Here is a 24,457-nt window from a genome sequence, read left to right as displayed (position 1 = left end):
CTTGTCTCGGCTCCTCAGCACAAAACCTGAATGAGTGGTTGCATATCAGCTCCTTTTATACACGTATGTCCGGGGGAGTGGCATGCAAATTCCACTCGCCAATTTCCACTGGACTTTTTTCAAAAAGCAGAGGTGTTTGGGGCTCCCAAGATTGACCCCTAGTGTCACTACATCGACAAAACGTCTCATTCCCTCCATCAGGGAATGGAGGTTACGAAAGTAGCCAGGACGTTTTACCTCCATGTTCATGTGTTTTGTGTCATTGGTTTATTGGATTATTATCTTGTTATCAGTTATGTCTGTTTATTGGTTATCTTTGTCATGTGTTCTCCCATGTCCATGCATTTAAACCCTAATGTTTTCCATTGTCCTTTGTCAAGTATTGTTGATGTAATGTATGGTCATGCCATGTTAAGTTTAGTCAAGTCAAGTTCATGTTTATGTTTTGTTCAAGTCAAGTTTAGTCTAGTTCATGTTTTGTTTTTATTCACGTTTGGAGTAATGGTTATTGGATTTCACGTTTGTTAATAAACTGCACTTGGGTTCTCTTTACTTCATCGTCATTGTCATTGCCAGTGCCAGCGCAACGTTACAGTATTGGACAAAAATTGATGTGTGATGATCAGTTTTACCTTAAACAGTTCATGACCTCCATATGTTGTATTTTTTAATGTTGAATTTGATGCAGAATTATTATGAATGTATTGTATAATGAATATTAATAACATGAATCATTGCATTTTTTGAAGAAAATTGTATTTTCTCATGCAAAACTTGCCTCACAATGCTAGGGTGTTGCAGATAGTTTATATACTGTTGCTAAGGTGTTCTAATGAATAATGAATATTATAAGGGTGTAGATTTATAAATGTATAATAAATATTAATAAGATGAATTTTATATGTTTTGTAAAAAGTATGATTTCTCATGCAAAACACGCCGCCATTATGCTATGGTTTTGCAGATGGTTTCTAATGAATAATGAATATTATAAGGATATTGTTCCTAAGGTCTTCTGATTGGCTTTTAAAGCATTGTTATGTGGTTTCTAGGGTTTTAATGGTGGTTGCTTGTTTTTAACCTACTGGCCATAGATACAGGAAGCCCACCCCCAAGTCTCTATGATATCCTGGTCCTACAGTGTTAGTCTACAGTAATTTTTTTTGACTGCTTTTTTACCTTTATTTTTCGTCAGTCAAGCAAACATCCTAAGTCTGATTGCTAAGAAAGTAACAGTCATCTCCTTAATAAGCTGCACGATCTGTGGTATATCATTCATTAACATAGCACAAACAGCGTGGGACGAGTGATGCGCACAATAGTAATAGTGATGCTGGCCTTAGAAAGCACCACTGATAAAATTAGTTATTTGAACCAAAAAAATTCAAATGTAAAATCAATGACAGCATACACAGGTTTTCAAAGCAAAATAATTTTCGATCTATATTTTACTGTAAAAATATATTGTGTATGTACACATTGATGGTGCAAAACATAGTTAATGTGGTCATGTCACTGAAGCCACATGGCACAAAAGCAATGACTACTCTACAGTTAAAGGGAGAGGACATATATTTCTGGACAAGACAATGAAAATTAGTGAATCTGTGAAGAAGAAAAAAACATCACCTCCATTATACCAACTGTCTACTCCAGTGTATCAAAATGCACAGGACCTTCAGATGAAAATATGTGAGAGCTTAATTCTGTTCGTCTGGAGGAGAGCTGACATTTTTTCAGTATCCAGGGCTTCAAAGGTAAATCCACAGGCTCACTGATCTCCTAGAATGAATTGAAAATAAAAGAATTTTATTTTTAATTACAGTAAAGGTTGTTAAATGCTTGTGGTAAGCCTTTATATGTTTCTTCTTACAGTATAAAACATCCGCAGCATTTAAACTAGGTGAAGATTTGGAATGTTTTGCATCTTGTCCTTTTTAAAGCTCTTTATCCGCTGTGGTTAAGACACACAAAATGTGTCCAACTTTTGTGATGTGGTTGTCATAACAATGCCTCTCTCCTCTAAACGTGCCATGACAGTCAGTAGCTGATCCTGGCACACACCAACGCATCTGCACTCTCTCTCCCGCTACCACCATCAATCCCACAGTGATTTACTTTTCATTTTTCATTTCATTTCTGGCCCAGCCGTTCGTTTGAGAGTTTTACAGAGAAAAAAAACATTTGAGCCTGCTTATTCCACCTCACCAAGAGCTTCAGTGGCCAAGCAAAACTCTAGTGCGTGGCAACAAACATACAACAAATGCTGGATACAAAACCCTGGTGCTGTTCTCATAACAAAAAAGATGAGTTAAAAATAAAAGGGTGTTGTCTTTGTTTTCGTCCTCTGCTGGTTTTGTGGACCCTTCAATAATCAGTGCTATGCACAGTGTCATTTAGCCGCAGTGTTCATGTGATTCTTATGACTTTAGCACACTAAAACATTAGAGATATTTCAAAGTATCGCTATATTTTGGGTCTATGATGAAGTAAAGCAGGAAGTTCAGCTCCAATGAAGAGAAACGAGATATAAGCAAGAAAAAGATCGGAATATATCACATTTTTGAATCACAAGAATTGCAATAATATCGTATCGCAAACCAGTTCTCAATAAAATATCATTTCACCAGGTCCCTGCTGATTCCCATCCCTGCTATACATCTGAGAAAAGACTGACTAACCGGCAACTCAAGGGCCCGAAATGGTGTGACCTCCCCAAAGCAAAAGATCTTCTTGCGGTCAATATCTCGTCGCCTGCATTGCACAGTGGCTTCATGTCCTAGTCCAAACTGAGAAATGCATTGAAAGAATACAGTAAGACATCACAACATTAAACAGACCATGATGTTTCAATTAAAATGAATTTACATTTCAAGACCGGTTCATGTAATTTCTTGACCAACCTTACTGTATTTGGGCAGTGGGAACTTTTCAGAGGAGCTATAGTGTCCAGATGTGCTCTCCTGGTGTGGAGTTTGTAGAGTCAAATGACTCATCTGTTGGTCTAGAGCTAATTCTGAAATGAAAAACAGAACTCTAATAAACACTTATCATTTACAGTATGTACAGAACTGTATATCTGGATTTTATAGCATAAAGAAAATATGAAATGATAGGACCCACTTTATATTAGGTGGCCTTAACTACTATGTACTTAACCATTTGATAGAATGTACTTATTATGTACATACATGTTGTTGCATTGTAATTACATTTAAAGTACTTGCATTTAATTACATTTGTAGTTAAACTGTTAACTTTACTGTCTGGTTTGGTTTGGTTCAGGACAGTTCGGAATGCTGAGAGGATTATTGGTTGCCCCCTGCCCTCCCTTCAAGAACTGTACAATTCCAGAGTGAGGAAAAGGGCTGGAAAAATCACTCTGGACCCCACTCACCCAGCCCACTACCTTTTTGAACTATTGCCTTCTGGACGGTGCTACAGAGCTCTGAGCACCAGAACTGTCAAGCACAGGAGCAGTTTTTTCCCTCAGGCTATCCATCTCATGAACAGTTAAAACTGCCTCATTGAGCAATAATTATGTGCAATACACAGCTTAGTCTATGTATATTTATCCAACATTTCCTACCTCTTCTGCCATTACATTCCCTTGCACTATCTGTATATACCAGATTTGTATTTGTACAAACGTATATAAATATATATTTTTTTTCTTATTGTGTATTTCTAGATATACTTATATTTTCTATTCACTTTTTATTTTTATTCTATTTTTTTATTATTATCTCTGTCTTGTTGTTGTATTGTTTGTGCACTGGAAGCTTCTGTCACCAAGACAAATTCCTTGTATGTGTAAACATACCTGGCAATAAAGCTCATACTTATTCTGATTCTGATTCCAAACTGAGAGAGCAGGATGGACAGATAAATATTCCTGAACACCAAAGAGGACCCATCTGGACTATTTTGGATTATTTTTGTATATAAACTTACATACACTTGACAGACATCTTTGACCATTGTCATGTATCTCGCGCTGCTTTTAAAAGATGCTGTGTCAAGTTACAACTCTGAAAAGGAGACCCCATTCTGTTTCATTCAGCTGCTCTGCCTCTTGCTGTTTTGAGCACAAACACATCCTGGACGAGTTCTTGCACCCATCTGTGATATTTTTAATTGTTAGTATATGTAAACATGCACTAGATGGACATCTTTGACCATTTTTATGCGTTTCCAGCAATGTGCGCTTCAGTGAAAAATGATACTGTATGTGTGTGTGTGTCTTGTTTCACTGTGCTTTGGACTATGTATGTGCGTTTTTTCGGCGCATATCAGTGTGGATTGCTTGTGAACCAGTCATAATGTGATTCAAGCTTTGCAAAGATACTGTTATTGAAGGATGGGGCAGTTAAAAACACTATTGGAACCGACTGCAAAACCGTAAGTAAACAGTTTCATTCATGAATATTTCAAATGTCATGACTGTTTGATAGTTTATGGTGCTGCTGTTCTTTAGTGAACAGTTTAATATATTCAGATGCAATTTGTTGGATGTGCGTTATGTGTAAACCCTGAAATTTAACTTTATAACATTGTGGAGCTTGTTTATTCACTTCCTATTGAGTTTCAAATAAGGCTGTATTTGAGGGGCTGCACCATGTTAGACAATCAAAACAGTGGACATTTATGTTGAAGTTTTAAGGACAGACAGAGGGCCTAATATATGTTACTAAATTATGTCTGTTTTGGTGCAGAAAAAAAAAAAACTTTTCTAACATTATTAGTGGATCTCAGGGGAGATAATAAAATTATTTTAAAAAAGAGTATGTCATGACCCTTTTAAGAATAATGTGAATCATGCACAATAAGACCAGAAACAGTTACTTTATAGGCAAAGTAAACAGGGTTTACTGTTTTGATTTCATGTTGATTATGAAGGTTTATGCATTTCTGATAATTCTGAGGCAAAGGAAAATCAGTAGAAAAAAACACGCCATAAGGAGATATTGAAGGAAGTCTAAGAATCAGCAGACATGTACAGTAACTCTCACTCAAACGAGTGTCTAGACAGCCGCAGGAACCAAATAACACACCCAGCTCAGTCGGGAGGCTCAGTTAATCGCTTGTTTTGGCATGACGGTGACTTAGGGCAGCCTGGGAGCTGGAACTGAGGGACGTGAGTACAACAAACTGCCAGATCATGTCTGCCTGCACTTAACACTCAACTTCACAGTCACTTTGGAGCAGTCGGTGGATCAACAGAATCATGACTTTTCAAGTAATGGCACTATGACTGCTAAATAGCAGGAAAACCTCAAAGAACGTTGGAGGGTTTAGTTAAATGAGAAGTGAACAAGAACAAAGTTCAAAGTTGTTTTTAACTAGAGTGCACATGTATGTTGTTTGTGGTAAAGACTGGTTACAACTTTAATAGTGCAGTGTAAATATATAGCTGGTCATTCTGACATTATTTACTCACCCTCATGCAATTCCAAACCCATATTTTTTCTTCGTCCTTTCTTCCGTGGAACACAAATGAGAAATTTTGAAGAATTATATTAATTGCTTTTTTGCAAGCAATTATTAATGAATAGGGACTGAGGCTGAATCTTAAAAAGGATGCAAAAACACCATAAAAGTAACATAAAGGGCGTACATAGGACTAGTGCGTGATATAAGTCTTTGATTAGTGAACGAATCAGGAGACCTGAATCAGTGGATTCACTGAAAAGATCCAACTTAAAAGAACTAGATCTCAAGATTTTCAGTGAATAATGACTTATATAAGTCAATAAAAGTATGTTCCTTACACAAAGCTATTGTATGGCTTAAAGGGATAGTTGACCCCAACATGAAAATTTGGTAAAACTTTATTTTAATGTGTCCTTGTTACACATATTATATGTATTTACTATAGTAATAACAGTCAATTATGCGTAATTAAAAGCAACTAACCATAAACCAAACCCTTACCCTAAACCTATAGTAAGTACATGTTGTTAATTAGTAATAATCAGTAATTACTTGTGTAATTACACTGTAAAAAGGACACATTAAAATAAAATGTAACCAAAAATTCTATTATGATTTACTCACCCTCATGTTGTTCTAAAACCATATGACTTTCTTCCATGGAACACAAAGAAGATAGACAGAATGTTAGGGACTGACAGCCTCAGTCCCCATTAACTTTCATTGATTTTTTGATCTTTCTAACATCTCTTTTTGTGTTTCACAGAAGAAAGAAAGTGATACTAGTATGATGGTGAGTAAATGATTCATTTTGGGGTTATATAATATAGTGCATGTTGGTTAGATTACTTTTATCATCATACTGTTATTATGTTTTTGCATCTTTTTTTCAGCTTGAAAGCCTCAGTCCACATTCATTGAAATTGCATGGAAAAGAGTGAACAGTTAAATTCTTCAAAATTCTCCTTTTGTGCTTCACAGAGACAAGTAAGCTGAAAATTGGAACAAAATGAGGGTGAGTGAGTAATGACCAAATTTTCATTTTTGGGTGAACTATTCCTTTAAGTGGTCATTGCAGATATTAGAGGAGAGACTGTTCATTGAAACATGATGTCCTGGTCTCTGTGTGTGTTTGTCAAAGAGTTTTTCCGCCCACCTGTTTGCTGATGATCAACATCACTAATGCTTGTCCCAGTGACCTCCCCTGAGCCTTCACCCCAGCAGATAAAACTCTCAGGGCCTGTACATAATTGGCTGCTCTCTGTCCTCTCCTCCTCTCCTTCTTTGATTAAAGTGGCACATTCTCTGTGGGGGATGTTTATGTATCATCATTAGGCATCCATAAATGGTTAACAAAAGCACACAAATTCCTGATGTTTACTGAATCGATGTGGTCACTGAGGATGTGCCATATCCATGTCATGACATGTGGTCTCATCATTGTGAAGCATCATGGTATTAATCATTAACCAGCAGTAAGTGGTTCAGTGGATAAATTAATGTGTCATTCTGCAAAACAAATGCAAAACGCAGTAACTATGCCAACACTGAAACTGAGCAAAATGGCTTCACAGTTACTTGGTTTCAGTGTGGTTTTTGTAGTTACTGCAATTTGCAATTTGTTTTCTCTGAATCTAAGCTTAGTTGAGCCAAACCCATCTGTCACAGGACAGATCACAATGTACGTTCATAACATAATTTTGACAAAATGTGTAAAGTAGTTACTAGGAATGGGAATCGTTATGAATTTAATGATTCCGGTTCTGATTCCTCTTAACGATTTCAGATCCTTAATGGTTCCACTAATGATTCTTTTAGAACTTTTGAGGAAGAAATATTTGATACTTATTGGATTTATTGCTCTCAGCAAAACTCATAATGTATATGTTTAAGTAGACATTGTCATCTCATTTAGCAGATGCTTTTATCAAAAGCGATTTACAAATGAGAATAATAAAAGCAGAAGCAATCAATCTAAGCTTCGCTTCCACACATTAAATTCTCTCTCTAAAATAAAACAGTGCAATTTTACTGCTAACATTATTTTTATGTACAAAAGAAATTAAAGTCTAAATCATTTCATATTGCTTTTCTCTTGTCTTTATTTGCCTATGTGGCTCTAAGGTCATCCTTAAAGGTGCACTCAGTAATTTTGTCCTCATTGAAAAAGTTTAACTCCTAAAGACATGAATTGTACTTTTGCAATATATGTAGGAAATCATGACCACTCACATTAAAATTAAGACTACAGTCATATCAGTAACTTTATAAAAGCTGATTTATTCTACATGGAGGGCTGCCATTTTACAATCACATGACCAGCTGAATACTACTCGCTTAATCTCAGTAACCATCCTGTTATTCGACACTTTCACTCATTGATTAAAATAATCATGGCTGACTGTGAATACTAAATTTCTACAATGGCATCTGAAAATAAAAACGATTGATTTTAAATGATGCTGCATCTAAGCCGCTAGGTGTCAGTGTAAGTCCAAGATGACACAAAGACAAAAGTTACTGAGTGCACCTTTAAATAAATAAAAGTAATCCAACTGTGGTACTTTCATGTTGTGATATTTGGATTAGCTAACTGGTTATATAACTAACTGGTTTTATAGTAATTAATTGGCAATTTTTACTGGAATACAATTTTGAAGTAAACTTTCAATCTTTGCGTATAATTCTGATTTTAGTCTGTATATGTGTGATAGATTCTGCACAATGCAGGTCTCCACAGATTGAGCCAGTCAGCTGATGTAGGGAAGGAACACTGTGGAGAGATTCCTCACCATGACTAGACACTTTGACGGATGTTTTGTTTCCCCTGCCTTTCAGTAACTATTAGAAACTTTCAGACAATTCCAGAAACAACAACCAAACAAAAGAGAAAATATATGGTTTCTCTGGAACTGTCTACCCTTCAACACACAGCAGCTGCTTCAGCCATATGCTTGGGTTTAACAGCAGTTAAATCTGACCATCGAAACATTCGCTCTGTTGGTTTATTTGTTAAAGCTCCCAGTGGGTTCATCTCCAAGTCAGCCCTGCCAAATGTGGAGATTGATTAAATATTCCACAGTCACTCCAGCCACTAGGATTACATCTGGCCCAGAATATGAGCTTCTAGATTGGGTTGACTACTTACAATTTTGCTTAAATAGAGATTTATCGTGTAGTACAAATGGCTGAGAAAAGTTAGTTCTGAGAAAAGATCTAGCAACATTTGTTAGTTGATGCCACTTGGTTTGACATATTGACAAATTGATATACACTGCCGGCCAAAGGTTTGGAATAATGTACAGATTTTGCTGTTTCGGAAGGAAATTGGTACTTTAATTCACCAAAGTGGCATTCAACTGATCACAAAGTATAGTCAGGACATTAATAATGTGAATCAGGCGACCTGGTTAGAGGTTAGAGTGGGCAAAGAAACACAGACATTGGACAACAGATAATTGGAAAAGAGTGTTATGGATCTTAACCCCATTGAACATTTGTGGGATCAGCTAGACTGTAAGGTGCGTGAGAAGTGCCTTATGCCTATGCCTATGGCAAGTGCTACAGGAAGTGTGGGGTGAAATGTCAGCTGAGTATCTGAACAAATTGACAGCTAGAATGCCAACGATCTGCAAAGCTGTCATTGCTGCACGTGGAGGATTTTTTGATGAGAACTCTTTGAAGTAGTTTAAGAAGATCTGAATATTTTTGTTCAGATTTTAATAGTAATTTTTCACATTATTAATGTCCTGACTATACATTGTGATCAGTTGAATACCACTTTGGTGAATAAAAGTACCAATTTACTTCCATAAGAGCAAAATCTGTACATTATTCCAAATTTCTGGCCGCCAGTGTATATTTTGGGATTGATAAATGTGACTTTCAAACACGTGTCCAAACACGTCCAAAAACTTTTGGGGGCCACCATAAAGTTATTGTTGGAAGAACATGTGGGTATTACAAACATTCAAGCATTTTACTGTTGAAAAGATTATTTTAAAGGGATAGTTTACCCAAAAATAAAAATTTTCTCATCATTCTGCTGAACAGAATCTAAGATTTTTAGTGAATGATTGCCAAAACTTTGAAGCTGCAAAAACCACATAAAGGCAGCACAAAAGTCATCCTTTTGACTTCATGGGTTAAATCTATAATTGTGTCTATACTATATAGTATGCCAAAAACAGTACGCCAATAGAGTAGTATGTCCGAATCCTCAGTATTCATGAAGCAGTAAGTGAGAAATACCCAGATGACCTACTATTTCCGGTGAGATTTTGACTGAACACTTAAGGATCCCATAATCCTTTGGGTGCTGAGGCGACGTCACGTTCAAAACACTGGGTTTGAAAGAATCGTGGAGAACCGCAAGTCAGGCGGCTCTTTTTAACTGTTTGTGCTATATATACCAAGAAAGTTGTTCATTGTGCTTAAATGGTGGTGTTTAACAAAACCAGAGAAGATTATTTCCAAAAATGTTGTTCTTATGTTATATATATAATCGGGTTACGGGTCAATACCTATGTCCCTGGATGAAGTATGTCTGAAATCTTTTCATACTACTCGCATGCATACCTAAAGAACGTTACTGTTTTACTGGCTGAGAAATGCGTTCTTCATCAAACACAGGACATACTGTGACAGTACGTGGTTTCGGATGCAGGGCATATCTTCAGAGGCAATATAATAGGTATGGGTGAGAAACAGATTAATATTTAAGTCTACGCACGAATGTGATTCGCCAAAAACAAAAGAAGATGTGAAAGTGGAGATTGATAGTAAAAAAGGACATAAATACTGATCTGTTTCTCAACGTCACTTATCATATTGCTTCTGAAGACATGGATTTAACCACTAGAGTTGTATGGATAACTTTTATGCTGCCTGCATATGTTTTTGGAGCTTCAAAATCTTGTTTCCCATTCACTTGCATTGTATGGACCTACAGAGGTGGAATATTCATCTAAAAATCTTTGTGTTCTGCAGAAGAAAGAAAGTCATACACATCTGGGATGGCATGAGGGTGAGTAAATTATGAGAGAATTTTCATTTTTGGCTGAACTATTCCATTAAGGCTGCATTTATTTCTCAATTTGACAATGGAATTCTTTATTTTCCAACACAGACAACAGCAGCCAGCCTTAGTGGTATTTCCTTTGAATGCATGCTGGCTTAGTGTCTTCTTCACAAGAGCATTATGAGAATGGTCAGGTCATATACCCTAAGCTGGTTTTAAAGTTGGGTTTTTTGTAAGTTTACCAGCACAGACTGACTGAGTTAACAATCATTTAGGCTAATAATAGATATGGAATTATACCTGTTGATCTGATAAGTGTCTGGGTTGCTCAATTCCCACTGCTGTTGCTGTCCAAACCAGCCCACACTACCTCCATCAGTGGTCCAGAGACAGGCCTTGCGGTCTGCTGACAGACTCAGTAAGAAGAGCTGCGAGCCATACACAAGAAGCTCACTGCTCACAATCGCACTCTCATGTGCCCTCCAAAAGTGTAACAGTGGGGGAAATCCTTTTGCAGACTTTAAGACACAGACATAGGCTATGTTAGGAATAGCATATTAAAATACTAACTATACAATCTAACATACTGTATATATTTTATAAAGTACACTGCACAGAGTACTGTATCTCACAATGCAATGCGTTAGAGTTAACCTTCCATTTTCAAGCGAGCGCAACAGTGCCCACCCATCTTGGTTCCAGAAGTATTAATACCATTAATTTTTTTTCCACAGAGATTTCATAAAATCCCTCATAAAAGAGTTTAAGCCATGAACCAAACAAACCAGCTTAGAGGTGAATCACAACATTTTGATTTGCAGCAAAAAAAGTATTTGTAAATTGGACAAAAAGACAAAGGTACGAGACTGTGCACTTACCGTCTTTCATGAGGAAATGAACAATCCCATGAAAGACTGCAAAAAATCTAATGAAAAACATTGGGAAAATGTAAAACTGTTGAAATAAAGTTGCTGATTTTAAGTATAGAAACAATATATTTTAATTTTATTGCAAAATGTTCTGATATATGCAAATATATAAGACTGACTCATGCGTCATGGGAATGGGTGTCACTAAAGAGCTCATTTGGCACGCTTTGTTGGTCGCAATTCTTTGATTGATGGATTTTCCTCAGGATCATGGGTAGTGTCGATTTTCTTTCGATATTTAATAGTTGGAATAACATGGACTGATGGTTTAACAGTTGAATATAATGTACTGTACCATGGATTAACAACTTTGGAGGTCATGATAGGTCTGTCTTTTAAAATGTAAGTTATATTTAAAAAATGAATTTGCCTATAGAGAAAATTAATGGGAGTTTTACTTCCAGATAGCAGACTGATGCGTTCCATTCTTACACCTACAATACTATGTTTAAAAAATAGTAGGCGGTATCCAGTATTTTCTGCACAGTGTTTACTAAGTTCATAGCAATAAACTTAAAGATCATCAAACCTTGACAGAAATAATGTCCTGGTTACTTTCGTAACCTCTGTTCCCTGATGGAGGGAATGAGACGTTGTGTTGATGTAGTGACACTAGGGGTCACTCTTGGGAGCCCCAAACACCTCTGCTTTTTGAAAAAAGGCCAATGAGAATTGGCGAGTGGAATTTGCATGCCACTCCCCCGGACATATGGGTATAAAAGGAGCCACTCATTCAGGTTTGTGCTGAGGAGCCAAGACCAGGTCCCGGCCATTTCAGCGGGTGGTTCAGCATTGTGGCAAGAGGGACACAACGTCTCGTTCCCTCCATCAGGGAAAAGGAGGTTACGAAAGTAACCAGGACGTTCCATATCTGTCACTCACTCGACGTTGTGTCGATGTAGTGACACTAGGGGGTCCCTATACAAAACGCCACAACTATCTGAACTGTGTTACGTGAACTGGTGGTGTGTGACGGGCAGACCGCTGTGTGCCTCGTAGCCAGCACACCAGGCCGTCACGTAACCTCCCCCAACGCTCTTATGAGCATCGAACGGTCCATCAGGAACAAGTCGACTGCCCAACTATAGGGACAGGCTCTCCACAAAAAGAGTGGAATTTGTTAACTGACTGGGAGCCATAAGTGTCTGCATCGGGGGGTGTCCCTCCCAAGGGGAAGACACTGCGGAGACCACACCCCACCCAAAAAGGAGGGGGGGGTATTTTGAGTGGAATATGTCACATGGTCTTACCAAGTCTTGTCAGAAGTATGTCATGTGGAGAGATCCCATGGTAGGTCCTACCCGAAGGGGGAGAAGCTTCTACAGAGCATGGCGACTGGTGGCAGAGGGGCCTCTGCCCAAGGAAGACGCAGTTTGCCGACAGGGAAACGATTTTGCGGATGGCATCAATGACCAAGTGGGCGATCCTCTGTTTGGAGACAGCGATTCCTTTCCGCTGTCCACCAAAGCAGACAAAGAGCTGCTCAGAGCTTCGTAGAGGGAGCCCTACCCCGAGTGATCGTGTCTACCACCGCAGGAGAAAGAAGGTCCTTCCTCAGGGGAATTCAGGGGGGCGGGGTTGTCGCGAGGAGAGTGTGATCCGAGAACCACGTCTGGGTGGGCCAGTAGGTTGCTACTAGGATGACCTGCTCCTCGTCCTCCTTGGGTCTGTGCAAGTAGGCTCACTGGGGAAATGCATATTTGTGTAGTCCAGGGGGCCAGCTGTGTGCCAGCGCATCTATACCAAGGGGTACCTTGGTCAGGGCGTACCAAAGCGGGCAATGGGAGGATTACCGGGAAGCAAACAGGTCTACCTGTGCTCGACTGAATCGACTCCAAATCAGCTGGACCACCTGAGGGTGGAGCCTCCACTCTCCCCTGAGGGTAACCTGATGTGACAGCGCGTCCACTGCGGTGTTGAGGTCGCCCGGGATGTGAGTGGCTCATAGTGACTTGAGGCGCTACTGACTCCAGAGTAGGAGACGGTGGGTGAGTTGTGACATGCAACGGGAGCATAGACCACCTTGACAGTTGATGTACGCTACCGTCGCTGTGTTGTCCGTCCAGACCAACACGTGCTTGTCCTGGATCAACGGCCGGAACCTCCGCAGGGCGAGCAGTACTGCCAACAACTCTAGGCAATTGATGTGCCAACGCTGCCGCGGGCCAGTCCAGGAGCCAGCGGCTGTGTGCCCATTGCATCCGGTGCCCCAGCCCATCTTGGAGGCATCTGTTGTAACCACGATGCGCCTGGAGACCTGCTCTAGGGGAACCCCTGCCCGTAGAAGGTCGGTCCAAGGGCTGAAGAGGCGGCGACTGATTGATGTGATGGTCACACGATGTGTCCCACAGCGCCTTGCCCCTCTTGGGACTCGAGTCTGAAGCCAGTGCTGAAGCGGTCTCATATGCATCAACCCGAGTGTGGCCACCACTGAGGATGCCATATGCCCCAGGAGCCTCTGAAAAAGTTTCAGTGGAACCGCTGTCCTCTGTCTGAACGCCTTCAGACAGTTCAGCACTGACTGCGTGCTCTCGTTCGTGAGGAGCGCTGTCATCAAGACTCCAAACCGAGAAAATAGATGCTCTGAACCGGGGAGAGCTTGCTCTTTTCCCAGTTGACCCGAAGCCCCAGTCGGCTGAGGTGCTGGAGCACGAGGTCCCTGTGTGCGCACAGGAACTCTCGAGAGTGAGCTAGGATTAGCCAGTCGTCAAGATAGTTGAGGATGCGGATGCCCACTTCCCTTAGCGGGGCAAGGGCTGCCTCTGTGACCTTCGTGAAGACGCGAGGGGACAAGGACAGGCCGAAGGGGAGGACCTTGTACTGGTACGCCTGGCCTTCGAAGGCAATCCGCAGGAAGGGTCTGTGTCGAGGTAAGACCAAGATGTGGCAGTACGCGTCCTTCAGGTCTACCACCGCGAACCAATCTTGATGCCGGACGCTCGTTAGAGTGCGTTTTTGCATCAGCATCTTGGACGGGAGTCTATGCAAAGCCCGTTTCAGTACTCGCAGGTCCACGATTGGTCACAACCCACCGCCTTTCTTCAGTACGATGAAGTAAGGGCTGTAGAACCCTTTCATCTTGGCTGGAGGGACAGGCTCTATCACGCTCTTGTGCAAAAGGGTAGCGATTTCCGCATGCAAGGTAGCGGCGTTCTCGCCCTTCACCAAGGTGAAGAGGATGCCGCTGAACCTGGGCGGGTGCTGGTGAACTGAATCGTGTTGCCGAGTCGGACGGTCTGGGTCAGCCATCGCAACGGGTTGGAAAGCGCGAGCCATGCGCCCAAACCCCGGGCGAGGGGGACCAAGGGAATGATCATGTCAGACGTACCGGCGGGTGGGGCCTCGTGGCAGGGCGGAGCTCGAGGTGCCTTACGAAAGCAAGCCGCGACCGCAACGTTGCCATGGTCATGTTCTCGCAATGAGGACATGACTCATCCAAGAACAATATCTCCGCGTGGGCAGTGCCCAGACACGTAAGACAGTGATTGTGGCCATCAGAAGCGGAGAGATAACGACCACAACCAGGAATAACACACAAACGGAAAGGCATCTTTAAAAAGACGTTCTGTGTGTGTGCCGCTCTTTTTGTGAATGAAAATATACTCTTTTAGAATATACTCTCTTATTTTCACTCTGCCGAAGCGCCCAGGGGCGTTCTCTGTACTCCACGGGTGCAGAGGGGGAGAAGCCGCTGAAATGTGTCGTAAATCCAGCAGTTTTGAAGTGCGTCTTTGGAGGGAATTGAATTCAGTGCACTGAATACAACCGCTTGGCTCCAAAGAGAAAATCTGAATGAGTGGTTGCATACCAGCTCCTTTTATACCCGTATGTCTGGGGGAGTGGCATGCAAATTCCACTTGCCAATTCTCATTGGCCTTTTTTCAAAAAAGCAGAGGCGTTTGGGGCTCCCAAGAGTGACCCCTAGTGTCACTACATTGACGCAACGTCGAGTGACCCTTCAAATAGGGTGAATTTAAGTAAAATGATCCACTTTGGCCTACCATTCATCTCAGTGACAAAAAGTGGCCCAGTTTACCTGAATTCAACTTATATAAACAGCAGAGATTAATTTTCATACCTCATCTCCATTTGATAAGGCATACAGTGAGATGTCCCAGACCTTGATGGATCCTGTGGTGTCTCCAGTTATGAGTAGATTATTTTCCTGGTCTGTGCTTAAACCCATTACACTCTCATCAGATTTATCAGGCGCATAGAACTGTCCTGCATCAGACATGATTGACAAAACAAGTAATTTATCTACTACTCTGTGCATTCTTCTCATAAAATGGATATACACTCACTGAACACTTTATTAGGAACACTATACTAATACTGGGTAGGGCCTCCCTTTGCTCTCAAAACAGCCTTGATTCTTCGTGGCATGGATTCCACAAGATGTTGGAAACATTCCTTTGAGATTCTGGTCCATGTTGACATGATTGCATCACGTTATATCTGTAGATTTTTCAGCTGCACATTCATGCTGTGAATCTCCTGTTCTACCACATCCCAAAGGTTTACAATTGGATTCAGATCCAGTGACTGGAAAAGCAACTGAAGAACACTGAACTCATTGTCATGTTCTTGAAACCAGTTTGAGATGACTTTTGCTTTGTGACATGCTGCACTATCATGCTGGAAGTAGCCATTAGAAGATGGGTAAATTGTGGCCATGAAGGGATGCACATAGTCAGCAACAATAGTCAAATAGGCTGTGGTATTCAAGCGATGATTGATTGGTATTAATGGGCCCAAAGTGTGCCAAGAAAACATTGCCCACACCATAATCCACCGCCACCAGCCTGGACTTTTGACACAAGGTAGGTTGGATCTATGGATTCATGCTACTGTCACCAAATTTTTGCCCTATTATCTGTGTGCCTCAGCACAAATCGAGATTCGTTTTCCCAGTCTTCAACTGTCCAGTTTTGGTGAGCCTGTGCCCACTGAAGCCTCAGCTTTTTGTTCTTGGCTTACAGAAGTGGAACTCAACGTGGTCTCCTGCTGTTGTAGCTCATCCACCTCAAGGTTTGATGTGTTGTGCATTCTGAGATGCTATTCTGCTCATTACAATTGTACAGAGTGGTTATCTGAGTTACCGCAGCCTTTCTGTCAGCTCAAACCAGTCTGGCCATTCTCCGTTGACCTCTCTCATCAACAAGGCCTTTCTGTCTCCAGAACTGCCACTCGCTGGATGTTCTTTGTTTTTGGCACCATTCTGAGTAAACTCTAGAGACTGTTGTGTGTGAAAATTCCAAGAGATCAGCAGTTACAGAAATATTCAAATCAGCCCGTCTGACACCAACAATCATGCCACAGTCTAAATCACTGCTATCATATTTTTTCCCATTCTGATGATTAATGTGAACATTAAATGAAGCTCCTGACCCATATCTGCAAGTTTTTAAGCACTGCACTGCTGCCACACGATTGGCTGATTAGATAATCGCATGAACAGGTAGGTGTACAGGTGTTCCTAATAAAGTGCTCAGTGAGTGTATGGAACACAAATTGGCATTTATATTGTAGCAATAATTTATTTGTTCATCTACATACATTAACAGCATTGTATTGAATGGTCTTGTATGGACATGAATTCAGATAGGGGGAATGCAGCATCATGAATGTTAGTATTACATGGCCATCAGCATAAAGTCTGGACCACATTGCAGCGTATTCTAGCCAAGAACAGCCCACTGACCCAGGAAAGGCCATCTGACTGACATGCAAAGTGTCTCAAACAAAACACCTATGGACCCCGACTCCCAGAAATTCTGCCAATTGGACTGAAACAGACAATTTCAGATGAGCTCTTGCCATTTCTGTGTGCATCAGACGGTTAGTCAACAGTCTGTGGGTGTGCCATCTGAGGCTGAGACTACATAAATGCTCACCTTGCAGTGGACTGTGTACAAATACATTTTGGGATTAAGATAAGCTCTATTTTAAACAGGTATATAAGCTCTTTTTGACTGGTCACCATTTAAAAAAAGATGATGCACCAAGTGGAACTGCAGTCTTTGAGGTAGGGTGCAATTTAAGACTCCTCAATTTGAAAGGGTCCATATTATGGTGTTTGTGGTGTGTTAAGTCGTCATGAGTTGCTCTCCATTATATATTTACCATGGTTGTGTTGGGGTCCACAGATGCTCCACCAGCAGACAGATCCAGCCTGTGAGCTGAGCAGCACTGCGCTGCTTCTCAAATGATTTTGCTGGGCTCGTCTTTGCAGGAACAGCAGCCTTCGAACAGGTGGATATACTCTACGCACACACAGTAGCATAAATATTTATGCATTATTTCCCTTTGCTAGATAATAAAACATATAACATGCAAACTGATTTTAATCATAAACAAATATTTTATAAATGTTTTACTTTGTATGACCTAATATGCAATTTAATGCATCATTTAATGCATTAATGCACACGAGAATCTAACTTGTAAATTGATAATGCAACTTTTTGAATTCAACAATATATACATAAACACTGTGCAAAATGACATTCTACAGTTATTTAAGTCCAATTGTTGGTTGATATTTATTGAATGCTACAGTACTTATTTTCCATAAAAGGAGTGGGTGGACTTTTGATGGAGCTTTGAATATTAGATTTCGTCAACATAGTAGGGTGAATTCAGTTAAATTGGGCCAATTTTTGCCATTCATCTCTATGGCAAAAAAAATAAAAATGGCACAATTTACCTGAATCCACCCTACATTAAACTTTCAAAAGACAAAGGAAATCCTGTTTTCCATGTCATGTCCACTTTAAAACCTTCTTTGCCAAAGTCTCATTTTGTACTAACTTCCCCTGCTGGGATCTCTGTAGTCGTGTGATGGGTTTCTGAAGAGCCAGGGTCCATATAATGATCTCTCCATCGTAACTGCCAGTAGCCAGAAGCCCCAGACCTGGACAATGATCCACTGCCAGGATATCATCACTGTGCTGACGACCAGACTTCCAGGACAGGTCTGCTTTGACATAGATGTCCTGTACTCACAGATACACCTCAGTAAATGTCTTTTAGATCTACAGTTCTGCTGTGTCAGCTTCTGTGCAGTGTCAGACCCCCATTAAAACCCACTTTGTTGTCATAGACGTCTCAAGGTATAACCACAAAAGTACATTCCCAATTTAAGAGAATAAAAGCTGCAACCTGAAAATGGATATTATGTGTGTATACTGGCTGAAAGCCCTTTTTGCTTTTAAGTGGCCATTAAATTGTGTGTGTGTGTGTGTGTCTGGCCCTTACGTTTGAAAATGCAATGCTGTACTGAGCAATCATTCGACTCCAGCCTGTGGCTATAAGCTGGTTGTCATGGTGACAGATGATCCCGATGACCTCTGTGTTGGAAATGGCCTCTAGCTTATGAAGATTGTGGCCATTCAGTAAGTTCCACACCTAACAGGAAAATTTACCAGTTAATAATAGAAGGTTGTGATTACAACAATAGCCAATTGCTACTAAATAAATACAAATAAATAATCAACAGACATTTATTTTTCCCCAAATAAACAGCATTGTTCCAGCATTTCTTTCAGTATCTGTCCATTTCACTCAAATTTCTATCAAAAGAGCTACTGTTGAAATGTACATGAAAACAAAGTTTAAAATACAATCAAAATCTTTCATTACAAAAAAATCCAGTGAATTAGTGTACTGACAAATAAACTGGACGTTTCAAACACAGGTTCACTTCAAATTCCAAACACAATGTGGTATTTCTGTTACTGAGACATTAGAAAGGCATTATTTACATTGAAAGCATTAAAAGTCATTAAGATGCATTCATTTTGAGGTAGGACTCATGCTGTTACTAAAACACTTGGTGCTCGAGTCAATAGTAGCATGTAGCGAGACTTTTGACTACCTGCATAATGTCTGGTTCAAATTGGAGCTTTTTCTGGCCCAAAACAGCCCACTTTGAAAGGATAGGACATGTGATTAATGTGTAAAGTAACCAACCACAATTTATTTTTTACAAGACTTTAACAGCAAGTAAATAAGTCCCTACTGATTTGCGCAAGGATATCTCGTTTACTTGCGACTAAGTGTCTCAAAAAAAAAAACAAAAAAAAAAATCCTGATACATGAACCTCACAAACTTTTGCAAATCTAGTTATGTTCAAAAACAAATTCTCGGCAGACTGATAAAAACCTGTGCATACGACTCCCAGAAATTACGTTCAGCCAGTCTGACTGAAGTTTGCAATTAAAGGAAATGTCTTGTTATTATAGTGTGCAATATGCATCAGATGGTCAATCTGTGGACATGCTGTCTGAATCTGGACAGTCAATATTAACATGAAAATCCCAGACACTCGCCTTGATAGTGCCATTGGTGGCTGCAGAGATTAGCTTGCGTTGGCTTTTATCTAAAGCCATACATGAAATCTCCTCCTTGCCATGAGCATTCCTTATCTCCATCTTCTTCATGCCTGTCTTCACATCCCACATGGCCAGTGAAGAGTCAGCACAGGCAATGATTACCTAGACAATACACAAATGTACCCAAACAAATGTACAGAGATGGTACTTAACACAATACACCCTCTAAAGATAATAACCTATAATGTTCAGTTCTCAAATCAACAATCTAACAAGCTGAAACTCCAACCTGTTCAAGATGAGGATTATAAAGGGCACAGGTGTACAACCCAGGCCTGTTTCTGGGCACTGCTTTGTGCAGTCGTAGCATGGCCAGATACTCCCTACAGGTCACCAAGAGTGCATGATCTACTGTCAGGTTGAGAAGCAGAGGAAAGCTACCCTGCTCTGGTGTAAAGCCTGACTGGATATTGGGGAATTTCAATCGAACAGTCTTTACACATTGTTGAGAAGGGATATCCCATATTTTCAGCACCTGAAAGTAGACACAAACATATAGACCGGGACTTGTGACTTGCACTTCAAGAACTATTATTTTGATGCCTTATAAATGAATAGTTAAAAGTTTAAAGGAACTAAAATTTCATTTTGGTCCTGACAAAAAGCTGTCACATGGCTTCGGAAGAATAGGAATATAGCACACGTTATATGGACTACTTTTATGATGTTTATATTGTCCTTTGTGGAGCTTGACAAACATTCTCACTATGTGAGAATATGTAGATTCATAATGTAGAAAGAGCTATGTGAAAAATGTTCTACTTTTCAGTTCCACTGAATAATAATAATAATAATAATAATAATAATTGCATATACACTTATTTAGCACTTTATTAGGAACACCTGTACACCTACTTATTCATGGAATTATCAAATCAGCCAATCGTGTGGCAGCAATGCAATGTATAAAATCATGAAAAAATGTGATCTCAGTGATTTCGACCATGGCATGATTTTTGGTGGCAGACGGGCTGGTTTGAGTATTTCTGTAACTGCTGATCTCCTGGGATTTTCACACACAACAGTCTCTAGATTTTACTCAGAATGGTGCCAAAAAAGTAAAAAAAAACATCCAGTGAGCAGCAGTTCTGCGGACAGAAATGCCTTGTTGATGAGAGAGGTCAACGAAGATTGGCCAGACGGGTTTGAGCTGACAGAAAGGCTACAGTAATTCTTATAACCACTCTGTACAATTGTAGGGAGCAGAATAGCATCTCTGAATGCACAACATGTTGAACCTTGAGGCTGATGGGCTACAACAGCAGAAGACCACGTTGGACACTTTATTAGGACCTTAGTGTTCCTAATGAAGTGCTAAGTGAGTGTAGTTTTGAAATGACATGAATAAATAATGACAGAATTTTTTAATTTTGGGTGAAATATTCCTTTCATGTGAGTTCTCCTATGATTCAGAAGTAATTACCTACTCACCTTCATGCTAATCAAAACAATGTATCAGGATCTTTTATATAGCTCTCTCTATTTTCCAAGAGGACATTTAGTGGGTGTAATACTAACAGCGTCTTTAGCGTAGCTGAAGATCTTGCCCAGTGCTTGGTGAATGACCACATCCACCACAGTGGTCTGGTGACTGTGCAGAACCGCAATTGGACGAGAGGTCACATAGCGATTCCACAGTCTGACAGCAGGATCCACACCAGCAGTTACCAGGATACTGAGAGAAAAGCTAAAGTCAAAACACTTGACTCCCTGCAAAAGAAGATTAACATGTAGTGAATGGATTTTAAATGCTGTGTGTTATTATGTATGGGTAGCGGTGTTGTAATTCAAAGTGCTCTTGTTTTACACAATATTCAGACAACGGTTGTCTGCTTTACCAATTAAATTTGTTACTACTGTGGGGATGACTTATTACTTCCTCAGTGTATGACACAACGGAAAATGCTGAATAGTCTTTTTTAATAAATCCGTCAAAACAACTAAATGAGGACTTTTTATTGGGGTCTGAACACTGCCTTTGAAACCACAATAACAAATTTAAAACATCACCACCCTTCTGAATCATGTATGTGTTATGGCGGGGTGAGCAAGAGACAGTCACGGTGGGTGTGGCATCAGGCCTCAGAGAAGCGTTTATTTTAAATAATAATAACAACAGAAAAGGGTAAATAAAGTGTCCATGGGCAAATAGTGTCCAAATGAAAGGGGGAATCTGGTGTCCTCACAGCTTAGTAAAGGTAGGGGAGTGACCATGGGATGGTCGAGGATGTGGGTGGGGTCCGGTGATCGCACATGCTCCCCTCCTTGGTCCGGGGCACGAGAAGTAGTGTGGCAGCCTGTCCCAGGGATGCATGCTGTCTTCCCTGGTGACACATTTAACTCGGTTCCAGGGGAGCGGGTCCGGCACGCATCTAATTTGGCCAGTACCCTCCCCGTTCTGCTCCTAGACAAGCGAGGATGCTAGTGTGTGCACACAAGCATACAGAAGACAGCTCCCCGAGGAGAGGAGAGGCTGAGTTGTCATGGCAGACACATCCAACACAGGCCAAGAAGCCCTATGTGACGGTGGTCCGGTCTTTGACACCTGACAGGTGAGCAAACTACTTGGCACATAAATCGCATAGAACTGCTTGCTGTCCTCATAGCTCAGAGAACTTTTCAGACAGACATGCAGGTTCAAGTTCTGATCCGCAAAGACAACACTGCAGTTGTGGCCTTGAGACCATGAACTGTCACCTCTGGTACTCCATGACCCAGGCTCTGCTGGGCTTGGAAGCCTAGTTCACAAATGGCGAGCAAAACACAAATACGCTTTCACTCCCATCCACTTGCTACACCAAGTGCTGTACAAGGTGTTGCTGGTTGCACCGCAGTGGTCCAATAGCATTTGGTTCTCGGAGCTGGTAGAGCTGTTGGATTCTCTACCATGGGAAATTCCTGTGAGGAAGGATCTGCTCTCGCAAGCCCAAGACACGATCTAGCATCCCCAGCCAGAGCTGTGGAGACTTCATGTCTGGACCCTGAACGTGGCTCATCTGGCACAATAGGGTTGTCGCAGCCGGTGCTCGACACCATACTACAGGCCAGGGCACCCTCAACAAGGTGGCTGTATGTCTTTAAATAGCAACTTTTCGCTGGCTGGTGTTTCTTCAATAGTGAGGACCCAGTGCGTAACCCTGTACAGACAATACTCTGCTTCTTGCAAGAGCGCTTGGATGCAGGACTTACTCCATCCACACGTAAAGCATACGTTGCTGCCATAGCGACCGGCTATGAACCCATGGGTGGTTTGTCTGTGATGGTCAGTAAATTTTGCATGGTGCGAGACGACTAAGACCCTAAGACCCTCTCGCCCTAGGACTTAGCGCTGGTATTAAATGCGCTTACGGGTTCCCCGTTTGAGGCATTTGAGGCGGTAACTTACACATACTCCCTTTAAAAACTGTGCTGTTAATTGATTTGGAATCAGTCAAACGTGATGGGGATCTTGTTTAGAGTATCAAAATCTGTCCTTATGCCCAGAGAGTGTTATGTGCTCAAAGTGTTGGGCCAAAGTGCTTGTTACCCTTCAAGCGTTCTATCCTCCTCCTTTTGGGTCAAATGAGGCTAAGAAACTGCATATGCTTTGCCCTGTGAGGGCATTATGTATATCCATTGGCTAAACTAGTCAATTCAAGCTGTCTAAACAGCTCTATGTATGCTTTGGAGGCTGTTCAAACGGTTTGGCCATCTCCAAGCAAAGAATTTCCCACTGGATTGTGGAGGCCATTGCACTCGCTTATGAGTCGCAAGGCATACAGTGTCTCATTGGTGTCTCATTGGCTCATTCTACCAGTAGCGTGGCCTCCTCCTGGGCATGGGCAAAGGGCGTCTGCTTAGAGGACATCTGTCTGGCTGCAGGCTGGGCTTCCCCTAATAACTTTGCCAGGTTTTAAAACTTGGATGTTTCCACCCTCCCTTCCCTGGTTTTAACTGCGAAAGAGGATTGATTTATATCCATGTTCACTACCCTGTTGGCTAGTTTTATAGCATTACATTCACGGTCTATGAGCTTTTTTTTCTCTTCCTTTCGCACTATATGCGAAGAATATCTTTTTGTAATGTTTCACTACACTGGATGGGTAGTGTCATTGCATACGTTGACAGACTGGTTTTAACCATGCCATCCTCTTTCTTCTGCACTACGCTGCGAAGAGTGTTATTTTCATTGATCCACTACGCTGTTGGCTAGTGCCATTGTATCACATTTCGGTCTAGCACCGTTTTGTCCTATTGAGCTATTCATTCTACCTGGAATGGCTAGTGTCATTGTTGTGCTTTTAACATAAATGGTTTATTTCTTGTCCCTCTTCCTTCCTATTTTTCAATACAAAGGGTAGGTAATTTCAACGCATATTTTCTACCCAATTTGCTAGTAGGCATTGTCATATGTGTGTGAATCAGCAGCACAGCGTAATGGTTTATGGCTTCCATAGCATCAGATACTGATACAGCGTCGAAGTGACTGACTTAAAAATGGAACGTCTCGGTAACTGATGTAGCCTAGGTTCCCTGAAAAGAGGGAACAAGACTCTCAGTTGCTTTGCCGCACTACTGATTTCTCGCTGTTAGGGCACAGAGAGATGTGCTCTCCTCCCTTCTGTCGAAAAATTCTGATGATGTGCCCCAGCATAAGGGCAGAGAAACAAGCGCCACCTGCAAATATGTAACTGCTGTG

At 41.0% G+C, this 24,457-nt stretch overlaps 1 protein-coding gene across 1 annotated transcript in view; it reads right to left on the bottom strand.

Annotated features, from left to right (window-relative positions):
• Positions 1–1,547: 1,547 nt before the first annotated feature.
• LOC127422875 (WD repeat-containing protein on Y chromosome) overlaps positions 1,548–24,457 on the bottom strand; it is a 35,095-nt gene continuing 12,185 nt past the window's right edge. The window contains exons 8-19 of the mRNA XM_051666681.1: positions 21,298–21,489; positions 20,009–20,254; positions 19,717–19,881; positions 18,643–18,792; positions 18,196–18,380; positions 17,509–17,648; positions 15,461–15,606; positions 10,754–10,971; positions 6,590–6,738; positions 2,904–3,016; positions 2,682–2,789; positions 1,548–1,782 (exon numbers count right to left, since the gene is read on the bottom strand). Coding sequence (XP_051522641.1) covers positions 1,648–1,782; positions 2,682–2,789; positions 2,904–3,016; positions 6,590–6,738; positions 10,754–10,971; positions 15,461–15,606; positions 17,509–17,648; positions 18,196–18,380; positions 18,643–18,792; positions 19,717–19,881; positions 20,009–20,254; positions 21,298–21,489 — 1,947 coding nt within the window. The 3' untranslated portion in view covers positions 1,548–1,647. The remainder of the gene's footprint in view (positions 1,783–2,681; positions 2,790–2,903; positions 3,017–6,589; positions 6,739–10,753; positions 10,972–15,460; positions 15,607–17,508; positions 17,649–18,195; positions 18,381–18,642; positions 18,793–19,716; positions 19,882–20,008; positions 20,255–21,297; positions 21,490–24,457) is intronic.

The sequence above is a fragment of the Myxocyprinus asiaticus genome, chromosome 32 (genome assembly GCF_019703515.2).
Source record: "Myxocyprinus asiaticus isolate MX2 ecotype Aquarium Trade chromosome 32, UBuf_Myxa_2, whole genome shotgun sequence".
NCBI classification, from domain to species: Eukaryota; Metazoa; Chordata; class Actinopteri; order Cypriniformes; family Catostomidae; genus Myxocyprinus; species Myxocyprinus asiaticus.
The sequence above is the reverse complement of the archived record's forward strand: the minus strand, read 5'-3'. Positions and strand labels throughout refer to the sequence as shown.